Here is a 12782-nt window from a genome sequence, read left to right as displayed (position 1 = left end):
CGTATCATTTCCCAGGTTTTCACCTTTTTACACACTTGTTTTCTGGCCTAGCATCAAAGCTCACCCACTCAGGCAGGGCCGGGGAGGCCACATGGGAGCAACTCCCAGGCCAAGTGGCCATGACGGACGGAGCCTCCAGACTGCTTCTCAATGTTTAGATGTCCTGGCCTGGCTCTCTTACCCAGAACCTGCTAAATTGCAGAATCTTGACATTCAAAATGTCTCTCAGGCCCCCTCCAAGCACCAGGAGGCAGGAATTGCTTTCCCTGTATTCGGGAGAAGAAGCAGAGACCCAGAGAGGAGAGAGGGCTTGCCCAGGATGCACAGCAAACTGAGCTGAGCTCCCCCGGGGATCTATCCCATGCTAGAGCCACACTGCCAATGCCTCTTCTAACTTTCTTCAGCTGAATAGTAATAAGAAAAGCAAAGTAACATTTATTCAGGGCCTAATGTACACTAGACATAACATTAGGCACTTTCTCATTTAATTCTCACAACAACTTATGAGGTCCACTATTACTGCCCTCAATATAACAGACAAGGAAGCCGTGATAGAACATGAAGCAAAGGCAGGATAATGCTACTCTTTATAACAAATGTGTAGGAAGCACACAGAACCATTTAATTCTCACATCAACTCTGCAAGGCAGATAATAATAGGTACCTTTTTACTGAGTTGGAGAATTTTCTTGCCCAAAATCAATATGGCAAGTGGCAGAGCTCTGTTTCAAAATCAGATCTGCATGACCACAAAACCCATGCTTTTTCAATTACCACAATTAAGATAAATATCCTGGGCTCAGATGCATGGCACAAAAAGGCTAGACAAATTTGTTTACCCCTCATAGGTGGTTTTTCTAAAACCATATTGATAGAGTAAAAAATTTTTTAAGCTATGAGAGAAAAGAACAATAATTAGACTATCATGAGTAATAAGAGATGCCAGAAGACAATGGAATAATATCTTTTAAGTGCTGAGAACAAAGAACTGTCAACCATTATTCAAGAGTGAGGGCAAAGCAAAGACATATTCAGTTATACAAAAACTAAGAGAACTATATGGCACCCATAGAACTTCACATAAAAAAAAATTAAAGGATGGATTTCAATAAGAAGAAAAATAAAACCATAGCTAAGGTCTGGGATACAAGAAACAACAATATTCTAGTTACTGTTGTTGTTTAACAAAAGTGTAGTGGTTTAAAACAGTATAATGCTTACAGATTCTACGGGTCAGGAATTTGGACAGGGTCCAGCGGGGATGGCTTGTCTCTGCTCTATGATGTCTGGGACCTCAGAGGGGAAGACTCAAAAACTGGAGCTCATCGACAGCTGGAGGCTGGCATCCTCTGGAAGCTTCTTCCCTCACGTGTCTTGTGCCTGAGCCGGGATGACTTGAACACTAGGACTGCCGATTGGAGTGTGTTCAAGTGGCCTCTCCATGTGGCTCAATTTCCTCACAACACAGTGGCCCCTGACCAGTTGAACCTCTCACATGGAAGCTTAGGCCCCATGAGTGAGTGTGCCGAGGGGGGAGCTGCATTGCCTTTATGACCCAATCTCAGAAGTGAAAGTTTCATTCCCCCTTACTCTGTTGATCAAAGCAGTCACAAACCTACCAAGATTGAAGGAAGTGCATAGACAACTCCCCACAATTTTCCCAGGAAGGAGTGTCAAAGAATTTGGGAGCCCTGTTTTAAGATGAGAGAAATTTTAAAATATATAAGCAAATTTAATTAACTTTTGGTTGTAATTTAAAAACTAATTTGTGTGTGTTTCAAAAAGGTAAAACCAAATTCCAGGAAACAATAAAACACAGGGTAGTGGGGAGAGAATCTTTAAGGAATAGTTAATGCATGCTAAGGTCTTTGTCTTGAAATACTAAATAAATGTAGACTTTGTTGAAAAAAATTTATAGTTTGGATTTAATAGATGTTTGGATATATGATCATCACTGAAAGAATAGAATCATAAGTTACCAAAGAAAAATGGAAAAATGTGAAAACTTAAATGGCAAGAATTGAGAAGATAAAAGAAGCTTAGAAAAAGGATCGTAAACTCAAAATATAAAACAGGATGCTAGAAATAAGATCAAATAATAACCACAGTAAATGAAAAGGTCTCTTCCCTCAAAAAACATCAGGCATAAATTGCAACGTTTACTAAACTTTTAAGAAGCATAAAATCCTTAGTTTATGAAAATGAACACAAAAACGAAGGAAAGCTGTACAATTAATTTTATGAAGCTAATATAATCTCAGTTGCAAAATCTTGGAAGAGCTGTAGAGGAAAAGAAAATTATGACTCAACCACACATAAATATAGATGAAAACATTCTAAATAAAATACTAGCAGATCAAATCCAGGGCAAATTTTTTTTAAATCATGGTTAATGAGGCCTATGCCAAGAATTCAAGTATGATTCAAAGTCAGAAAATTACTAATTAACATACTGCATTAACAAATTAAAAGAGAAAAATCATATGATCATCTCTATAGATACAAAGGAAAAAATGTATTTGATACAGTTCAGCTTTCAAGTATAATTTTTAAAAACTCTTGGCAAACTAGGAATAGAAGGGAATTTATTTAATATGTTAAAGAGCATTCAAAAATCTGCAGAAAACAATATACTAAATGGTGAAACTTTAGAAGTTTTCCCATTCCCGTCATGAATAAGACACACATGCCTTCTAATGCTGTTTCTGATAGATACGTACTGGAGGTCCTAGCCAATGCAATAAGAAAAGGAAATGAAATATAAGAATTGGAAAGGAAAACACAAAATTGTCTTTATTTATAGACATGTCATGATGGCTGACAAGAAAAAGAGAATCTACGAACTAATAGAACAAATAAGAATTCAGGCAGGTTACTGAATTCAGTTTTTTAAAAATCATTGACATTCTTACCATTAACTAGAAAATATCTATCTCTATGTATCTATGTATCTATGTCTATATATTCCCATTCACAATAGCAACAGAAATGTGCCCATAAAAAAATTCTGACAAAAATTATTTTAAGACCTTCAAGGAAAAACATTTAAAAATATTACTGAAATATACCCTGTTCATATCTGGAAAAGGATATGCCCTTCAAATATATAAATCAATTGGAATTTCCATCTGGTTCTTAACTTTTTCTTCCTTTGATTTTGAAAATCTGATGTTAAAATTCATATAGAAAAGCAAAAGGCTGAGAATAGTAAAGGCATTTTGAAAGTAATGAAGAACAGGTATAGGGACTTGCTTACCTGATATTCAGGTTTATTAAGGAGTAAGATGATGTGGTCATCTAACAGTGCTAGACAAAGAGTAGTGAAACAGCAGAGATGCCCAAGACAGACTGACATGAAACTTGTCTTTACCTCATCAAATTCTTGCCTTTCTGTCTCAACAAGAGGATTGTACAGATGATCTGTGTGACAGAGATATGGCATTAAAAATCAGTGGACAAAGGTTCTGGGACACGCATTTTAGGATAAATAAAATAAAATTAGACCCCTTCCCTAGAAACAATTTTCCCCTTCTGAAAAGAAACATCTAAATGAAAAAAAAAAAAAAACTTAAAACCTTTTAGAAGAAAATATGGATGATAAGTTTATGACTTTGGAATAGGAAATTCTTTCTTTAAAAAAGTACCAAAAAGGATAAATCATAAGGAAAATATTGGCAAAGTTGACTGCACTCAGATTTTAAACTTCTGTTTAATAAGCACAACATAGATGAAATTAAAAGATAAAAGCCACAGAGGGAATTCCCTGGATGTCCAGTGGTTAGGACTCCACACTTTCACTGCCAAGGGCCTGGGTTCGATTCCTGGTCAGGGAACTAAGATCCCACAAGTCGCATGGCGTGGCCAAAAAAACAAAAAGCCACAGAAAGGGGGAAGATATTTTATAATGCATATAACGAACAAAGTATTAATATCCAGAATATATGATAAATCTCTCTAAATACATTTTTAAAAGACAAATACCCCAGTAGAAAAATGGGCAAAGAATATGAATAGACAGTTCACAGAAGAGGAAATTCAAATGGGCAATATCATATGAAAAGAGGTGGACCTTTCTAGTAATTAGGGTACTGCAACTTATAAAGACAATAACATTTCATACCCTTCAGATGGCAAATACTGTATTTCCTACACTACCAGTAAGGATGTAGAAGATTTTGGTGAGCAATTTGGCACTATCTCGTTAAGACTTAAGATGCAGGTGCTCTTGGACCCAGTGATTCCACCTCTGGTCCTAGACCCCGGTATTTTTTGTACCTAGGCAACAGGTACAAAAAATATTCATTAGAGCCAGTTTCCAATAGTGAAAAATGTAAATAACCTAAATTCTATCGACAGGAGAATGGACAAATAAATCGTGGTATAGTCACACAATGGCCATTAAACAAGACCTACATGTGTCAGTGTGGATAGATCTAAAAACACCCAAAGTATCAAGTGCAGGTTGTAGAATACTCTGTAAAGTATGGTACCATTCCTATCAAGTTTGAAAATAAAAAACAATTTCATGTGTTTTTATGGATATATAAATATATGTAGTAACAGTATAGAAATGCATGTAAACAATAAATACCAGATTCGAGGCAGTGATTACATCAGGGCATGAACACAGGAAGCAGAGAAGTAGGATTAAGGAAGGGAACACAGGGGGTTCATTTTTATCTTTAATTTAAAAATATGATTCAAATATGGTAAAATGTTAAAATATTATAAAGCTTGGTGTTGAGTACACTGGTGTTCATTTTAAAATTCATTTTTTTTTTTGGCCATGCTGTGCAGCACGCGGGATCTTAGTTCCCCAACCAGGGATCAAACCCCTGCCCCCTGCATTGGAAGCACAGAGTCCTAACCCCTGACCACCAGGGAATTCCCTTAAAATTCTTTATACTTTTCCATATGTTTGAAATTTTTCATAAGAAAAAAGAAATGCTTTGATTTTATAAGATGCCATTAACTATGTTACCATATAACAAAAACAATCTCCTTTTGTCTCTATCCTAGTACCTTTTTCCATAACAGGCTCTGATGCTCAATAGCTCTGTAACTTTAGGCAAGTGGTTTAAAATCCTCTGAGACTTCATTTCCCCCATGTGTTAACTGAAGATAATAATACCTCCTTGGGACTTCCCTGGTGGTGCAGTGGTTAAGAATCTGCCTGCCAATGCAGGGGACATGGGTTCGAGCCCTGGTTCAGGAAGATCCCACATGCTGTGGAGCAACTAAGCCCGCAAGCCACAACTACTGAGCCTGTGCTCTAGAGCCCGCGAGCCACAACTACTGAGCCTGTGTGCCACCACTACTGAAGTCCACGCACCTAGAGCCCGTGCTCCACAACAAGAGAAGCCACCGCAATGAGAAGCCTGCGCACCGCAACGAAGAGTAGCCCCCGGTCGCCCCAACTAGAGAAAGCCCGCGTGCAGCAACAAAGACCCAATGCAGCCAAAATATAAATAAATAAATTTAAAAAAAAAAACCCTTCATAGTGTTGTTGGAAAATTAAAAGGGCTTAGCACAGAGCATATGGTAAGTGGTCAGTGCTTGCTCATTTGATTCATTCATCCAACAAATAACCAATGAGCCTCTACTGTGCCTGGCACTGTTCTAGGCACTGGGTATAGAACAGTGGGGGAAAAAAAAACAGATAAAAATCCCTGCATTTATGGAGCTTACAATCTAGTGTAGGGAGGCACGTGATAAAGATAAATAAGTTCAGTATATAGTATAGCAGATGGTGTTAAGTGCTAAGGGAAGAAATAAAGCAGGAATGTTAGCTATAATTGCCTCTCTCCTGTCTGTCTTTGCTGTTTCTCTTTTCCTCTCCCTCTCTCCCTCCCCTGCCTCCTTCTCCTCTCCCTCTCCCTCTCATCAGTCTTTGTGTACCCTGGCACTGAACTGTTTGTTACCTAATAATCTTAAGGATTGATTTTTGCTAAGGACACTGTAGCTTTTGTGGAGTCAGTGACTGAGCTTTAAGTTTCCTTTGTACTCAGAGCACTTTGCACAATAGTAATAAGCAAGCATCAGTAGCTCTACAAACTCTCCTTGTTTGAAAGATGATTGAAAATTATCAGACCAATTGGGTAACTGATCAGAGTCATTAGGAAGAGAGCTTGAAACCCCAAATCAACACTTCCCCTGGAGTACTGGCCTCCAAACCCAGCTCTGATGTTTTCTAACAGTGTGGTCTTAGGCAAGTGTCTTCACCTCAGATCTTGTTTCTTTATCTGTTAGACAGGGGTGCTGTATAGATGATCCAAGGTGCCTGCCTGTGCTAAAACTACTAAATCCATTTTTATTATCTAGGGTTTTCCATTCTAATTCGGTTTCATAGTGTCTTTCTCTCTTTCTATCCTTATTGACTTAGAGCCACATCTCAGCAAATACTTCTTCATTTTGGAGACCTTTTCCTTTTAGGTATTTGATGCTATCTTTTGACTTCTTTGACTCTATGAACAAAGCAGTCACATCACAGGGTGTTAGAATATTAATAGCAAAAGGGACCTTAGTTACTATTTATTAAGCATCTAGTATATACTTTTCCTCATTATGGTACTTCTGTAAAATAGGTTTGACTGTTTCCCTTTTAGAGAGTCGTATTGCACGATTGAAGAACAACTTCAGAATCAGACAGTCTTGGATTCAAATCCCATGTCTGCCACTTAATAATTGTGTGACATTGGACAGTTACTTTTCTCCTCTAAGTCTAAGTTTCCTCCTTTGCAGAAGGAGGGTATTGCTCATCTCAGATGGTTGTGAAGAGGATGAAATGCAATAATAAATCTGCAGCAGTTAACCCCATGGCGGCCACAGAGCAAGGGCTCAGTAAATGGCTGGTTTTATTTTTAACATTTTCGAGGAGCAGCTCATCCAAGGTCCCAGTTACTAAGTGGCAGAGCTTGAGCTCAATCTGGGCAGTTTGATCCAGCCCCAGGCAGTTACCCACAGTGCTGTACCTCCTCAGCGGTTCACAGGACTCATTTTGGGGAAGGAGATGGAAAGTTTAGTCTTGGAAGTCTGCATTTCACAATGACTCAAAAAAACCCTGAACCTTGCTGAATTCCAAGCGGGGTCAAAAAACAGACACAGCACCCTGGAGATGGAGGAAAAATGTGAAGAAAGTGCAGGACAGGGGACGTGGGCATGGAGCTCTGTGGGCACAAGGATCATAGGTGGCGGCAGGCTCCGGAGAGAGGGGGTATTGGTGTAGATGTGCATGACCTGCAGGGCATCCAGTTGCCTCAGAGTTAAGCCAGGGATTTTCTTCTGTAACATTTCTGAAGCAAAAGAATATATCTATCTGAAATGAAGTGTGTGTGTATGTGTGTGTGTGCACACGCGTGTGCACACAAAGAAGCCAGGTGCAACTAAAAAGGAGAAAATTAATAAATTCCACCAAAGAGGAGTCATCCAAAAGCCCCCAACTGGCCCTCATCACCTTATTTCTGAGACCTGAAAAGGCATAGACCCCAACTCAAATGGCCCTTCTGGGGACCATGTCCTTTATTTTCCCCATCTGTGCTGTGAGGAGACTGGACCATATGATCTGTAGGGGAAATGGGAACAGATTTTTGGAGCCAGAGCAAACTGAGGCCGATCCCTACTTAATTCCAATGGAGAGACTCATTTCCTTGTGTGTAAGAGGATAATACCACCTATCTCACAGTCTGGTGAAAGGATGAGACCTGTGTTAAGTGCTTAGCAGAGTTCTTGGCACATAGTAAGCATTCAATAAATGGGAGGTGCGTTGACAATGATGTTGATGACAATAATAGTGGTGTTGATGAGGATGCTAGGATCACAAGATAATAAATAATGCCAGAGTCTCATAAGGCTTCTAAAAAAAGCAAACTTGAGGGAAATAGGAAGAGGAGGGCAGCTTGTAAATAGTCGGTGAGACGTTTTGGACACTTCATGGGACAGCAGGATGTCCATGTGGAGATGTCCCTTTGAGAGGTGGAAACGTGGGACTAGAGATGAAGGCTTGGCCTCTCTGACGCTGGCATCCGTGAGGTCTTCACGACAGCAGACATGAAGGCCCCTTCCATATGTGCATCTTCCACTGTCCACGGTGGCAGCATGACATGCAAGAAAAGATGGTTTGGGGGACTCCCCTGGCGGTCCAGTGGCTAAGACTGCACTCCCAATGCAGGGGGCCCAGGTTCAATCCCTGGTCAGGCAACTAGATCCCACATGCCTTGACTAAGAGTTTGCCTGCCACAACTAAAGATCCCACATGCCACAACGAAGATCCCACAGGCTGCAACCGGAACAGCCAAATAAATAAATATTTTTTTTAAAAAAAGATGGTTTTGAAGTAATATACTGTGTCATCTTGCACAAGTACTTGACTTTGCAAAACAGGAGTAAGAGCACCTGCCTTACAAGGTGGTGGTAGACATTAAATCAGAGAATATAATACTTTGAGCACAAAGACTGGCACATGGGAAAAATCTTTTAAAATGATTGTTCACATCCCTTTTTATGAAGTAATCTACTCTAAATTTAAAATGAAGAATACTGCTTGAGGATACCAAATCTTTTCAATTTAATACCTTTTGTAACAACCATGTGCTAAACGGAAGTCTCAGAAACATTTAAGGAAATAATTCAGTTGTTGCTAATTTAAAGTGTCAATTATGCTCCTGGAATTATGTTGTGTACATTGGTAGACACCAGTGAGTTAGAAGGCAAAGTCCCTGCCGTGACTATCCTTAAGTCCAGTCGGGGAAATAAGATAAACTTGTGGAAGAGAGAAAAATGCAAGACACTATGTCAAGCAATGCCGAACAAAGTGAGGGGTGCCCAGACGAGGATGACGCCAGTGCGAATGTGAGAGCTCAGGCGCGTTTCGACAGATGGCTCAATAGGTGCCGTTTTTGATGATGTCCTATTAATAAATCGAGCAAGGAAAAGACTCACTTGCCACAGCGTTAATGACACTTACCTTATGCTAAACACCAGGCTAGGTGAGGAGACGACAAAGGAGAGCAGCCTCTGACCGCCAGGTGATCCGTAACTGAGAGGGAATGAGGGTCCAGGACAGAGGGTCAGAGTGTGACGTGTTGTCGACCAGGCTGAGGGGCACACCCGAGCCGACAGGACTTACCTTTCTGTTTGCATCTTCTCTCACCAGGGTCTTTTCACCTGATTCACTTGATGTTTGATGACTATGTGCTCTACCTGTTAGAATCCCTGCACTCCCAGGAGCGCGCCAGTGAGCTCATGCGAGCCATGAAGGGAGAAGGAAGCACCGGTAAGCCGGCCCCTCACTGGGAATCGTCCTCCTTGTCAATCTGACTTGTATCCTTACTTCTGTGCTCTGTGTTTCTTTAGCTCCGCATCCCGAAGAACTTAGTTATGGTGAACAAGTCAAATGGTGGGAAACCAATAATGTCTTTTTCTTCTTGAGAGTGGGCATGTGTGTACGTGGGAATTCCCTTGCATGCCACCACGGTGATGGGAAACCATCAGAGGTTTTAAGCAGAGGCGTGACATGACACAGATTAGAAAGAATATTTGCTTTTGAAAAGTCCCTTAAGGACAACTTGCCTTGACCTTTGGCTCTAAGCACCCACCCTTTCTCTACCCATAGCAGAAGTCCGAGAGGAGATTATCTTGACGGAGGCTGCCCCACCAACCCCTTCACCAGTGCCATCGTTTTCTCCAGCAAAATCTGCCACGTCCGTGGAAGTGCCACCTCCCTCCTCCCCTGTCAGCAACCCATCCCCTGAGTACACTGGCCTCAGCACTACAGGTAATGAACAGTCCCTCAAAGGCTTTGAGTGGGGAGTTGATGTTTAAAGCCAGAGCTTTCTGGAAAAACATTCTCCCTCCACCCCCCTCCCAAAACAATGCCAAAATCTGAGTGTCCTCCTGGATTTATGGATGACTTGCAGTTATCCATTTATTCGTTCGTATGTATTCCTTGTGCTTCTGTTTTCAAGTTGGCAGATTAAGTCCATGATAAAATCTCCACCCACCCCCCACCCCCCACAAAATAATAAGTCACTAAAACGATATAAAACACAGAACACAGCCATTCTTGAAAACAAGAAAGGGAGCCCTCCATGAGCCAGAAACTGAGAGGCGTCTCTGGAAAGTGGGGAGACAGGAAGTCATATGCTAAGCCGTGGTAGCCAGAATCAAGGCAGGGGCAATAATGGAGGTTCAAGCTAATGCCACAGGGTCCCCAAGGAAGGGGAGAGTCCATCTGGTTGGAGACCTCACAAAGAAGGGGATTTGAGCTGAAACTTGATTTTAACTGACAAAGGTATTACAGAAGGGCCTCTGGGGAGAGGTCAGTGTGTGCAAAGGCACAGGGCAGGAAGTATGGGGCCTTTTCGGGGAATGGTAAAGTGGTTAAAATGTAGGTGGTCATGAAGAAGTGTTACAAGCCTGGAAAGGTAAGTTGGAGTCGCATCCTGCAGGATCTTACATGCCAAGACAAGGTTTGAAAATGGAAGAAATGTTACAAGGATAATAATAGCTAGTTACTAGTGTCTAAATGTTGCTTTACCATGTACAAAGGACCCTCCCGTAATTGTCTCACTTGATATTCACAGTAACACTGCAAGGTAACTATTGTTCCATTTTATGGGGGAGGAAAAGTAAAGGGTGGAGAAGGGTTAAATTCCTGGTCCCAGGCACCACAGTCAGCAGTTACCATCAACAAATTGATTCATTCAGTCATTCAGCAAATGTCCTTGCTCTCAAGACTTGTGGACATGATACACTGGATGTGGAATCTGCAGTTAAGTGTTAGCTAATATATAATAATAAATAGAGTGCGTGTGTGCGCACGTGTGTGTTTGTGTGTGCGCACACATGTGTGTGTGCACCTCCACGTTTTTTCACATGGTTGCTGTGGGGATTAGATGAGGTAAGAAAAGCCAAAGTGCTTTGTTAACAGTGCACTGCTATCCAGATAGAAGGGGTTACTGTTAGGAGTGCCTATAAGATGAGGGCTGCAGCCAAGAGGGGTATAGGAGTTCAGAGGGAGGAGCAGACCCTTTCCATCCCACCGGAACCCGGGCAGGCAGGAGGAGAGTCTTCAGGAGAGAGGTGAGACTCAAAGGCAGCCTTAAAAGATGAGAAGGACTCAGCTAACCGAGGAGTGAGCACACAGGAACCAAAGGCAGAAACAACCTTCTGCTAGATGGCCCTGGGTGAGGGTGGGGCAGGTGAACAGACCAGACTGTGGAGTGGAGAGCTTGGTTAAGACTGTGCTAATTAATTCATTATCTTCTATTCCCTCATTTACCCAAGTACCAAATCTGGAAATCAGCTCTCCTCTCCCTCAGCTCTTCCTGTATTAGCTAGGATAGGCTAAGTTACTGTAACAGATAGACCCAAACATGGATGGCGTCAACACAATGGAAATCTATTTCATGCAGGGTGTTTCAGTCAGAGAGGAGGCTCTCCTTAATGCAACCATTTAGAGACACGTGTTCCTTCAATATGAGGCTCCACCGTACCCCAGGGCAGTGGTTCTCAAAGTGTGGTCCGTGGGCCAGAAGTATCAGCCTCACCTGGGAACTTGTTGGAAATGCTCATTACCAGAGCCCACGGGCAGGCCTACTGAATCAGAAACTCTAGGGTGGGGCCCAACCATTTGCTCAAGAAGCCTTCAGGTGATTCTGAGGCTGACTAGTTTGAGGACCACTGCCTTAGGGCTTTGTCAAGTCTGCAACCAGCTGATGGAAATGGAGAGTGGGTCTGGAGGAGGAAGACCCACTCGGAAAAGCCCTGGCCTGAAGCTGGCGGATGTCACTTCCACTTAGATTCCATCAGCGAGGACTTAGTCACACGGCCTCATGTAACTGTAAAGAGAGGCGGGGAAATGTAGGATAGGGTTCCCAGGCAGGGAAGGGGAAACAGATATGGGAAAGACAGCTGGCATTCTCCTCCACACCTCCCAAGGCCAGTTGTTCTAACACAAATCTTGACCCACCCTTTCCTTCCCAGCCCACTGCTGCCATCTGGTTCAGGCCTTCCCCACCTCTCATGGGCATCCACAGTGACTCTCAAGCTGGGTATCCTCCAGGTTAGAATCTTCCTCCAGCCCCTCATAGCGTGGGCTTAGTTATATCCCAGTTCTAATTAGAATACACTGGGAACTAAATTATGTAGTTTTGAAGATCAAATAGGATGAGATTGTCGTATTTAGGTGCTATCTTTTATCTGCTCATTCACTCACACGTCCATCCATTTATTCATTTATCTAATAAATATTTGTCAAGTGGTTTCTGTGAGCTAAACACTTCAGAAGCTGGTGATACAAACAAGTGAGTTGTGGTCCCTGCCCCTGGGGGTTTATTGTGAGAGGTTAGGGTTCTGATGAGCAAGACGGCGGTTACAATATAATGTCACGAGTGCTGAGTTGGGAGAAAGGTCAGAGTGTTAGGGAGCACAAAGCAGGGCTTCCAGCCTCTATTTGGAGGGTCTGGTGGGGGGCCAAATAATGAGAGAAAAGGTATTCCAAGCAGAGGAAGTAAGTAGTACAGAGGCCTGGAGGCAAGAGAGCATGTCATTTTCCAGGAGTCTTTTGATTAATTCTTTCACTCAAGTTTCCAGAACCAGAGCTACTCAGGGAGTGAACAGATGCTTAAGAGCCTATAAGGTGCCTGCCCTCTTTTGCACGTTGCCAGGGGCAGAAACGTGCCAACAAACCCAGTGGCCCTTTGTCAGAGACAGCTCAGGAGACAGGGTTCTTCAGAGCAGTGATGAAAAAAAGCAGGGTTGTCAACAACTGGCATTAGATGGAG

At 42.1% G+C, this 12782-nt stretch overlaps 1 protein-coding gene across 4 annotated transcripts in view; it reads left to right on the top strand.

The window, feature by feature from the left end:
- Positions 1 to 12782, top strand: part of RFX4 (regulatory factor X4) — a 166001-nt gene that overhangs the window by 133206 nt on the left and 20013 nt on the right. For 3 of the 4 annotated variants that reach the window (XM_082419391.1, XM_082419389.1, XM_082419392.1), the window contains 2 exons: positions 9152 to 9271; positions 9611 to 9772. In XM_082419391.1, the coding sequence (XP_082275517.1) occupies positions 9152 to 9271; positions 9611 to 9772 (282 nt within the window). The remainder of the gene's footprint in view (positions 1 to 9151; positions 9272 to 9610; positions 9773 to 12782) is intronic. The other variant, XM_082419390.1, reaches the window with a different exon arrangement.

The sequence above is a fragment of the Balaenoptera physalus genome, assembly GCF_965194825.1.
Source record: "Balaenoptera physalus genome assembly, chromosome: 13".
In the NCBI taxonomy this organism is placed as follows: Eukaryota; Metazoa; Chordata; class Mammalia; order Artiodactyla; family Balaenopteridae; genus Balaenoptera; species Balaenoptera physalus.
The sequence above is the reverse complement of the archived record's forward strand: the minus strand, read 5'-3'. Positions and strand labels throughout refer to the sequence as shown.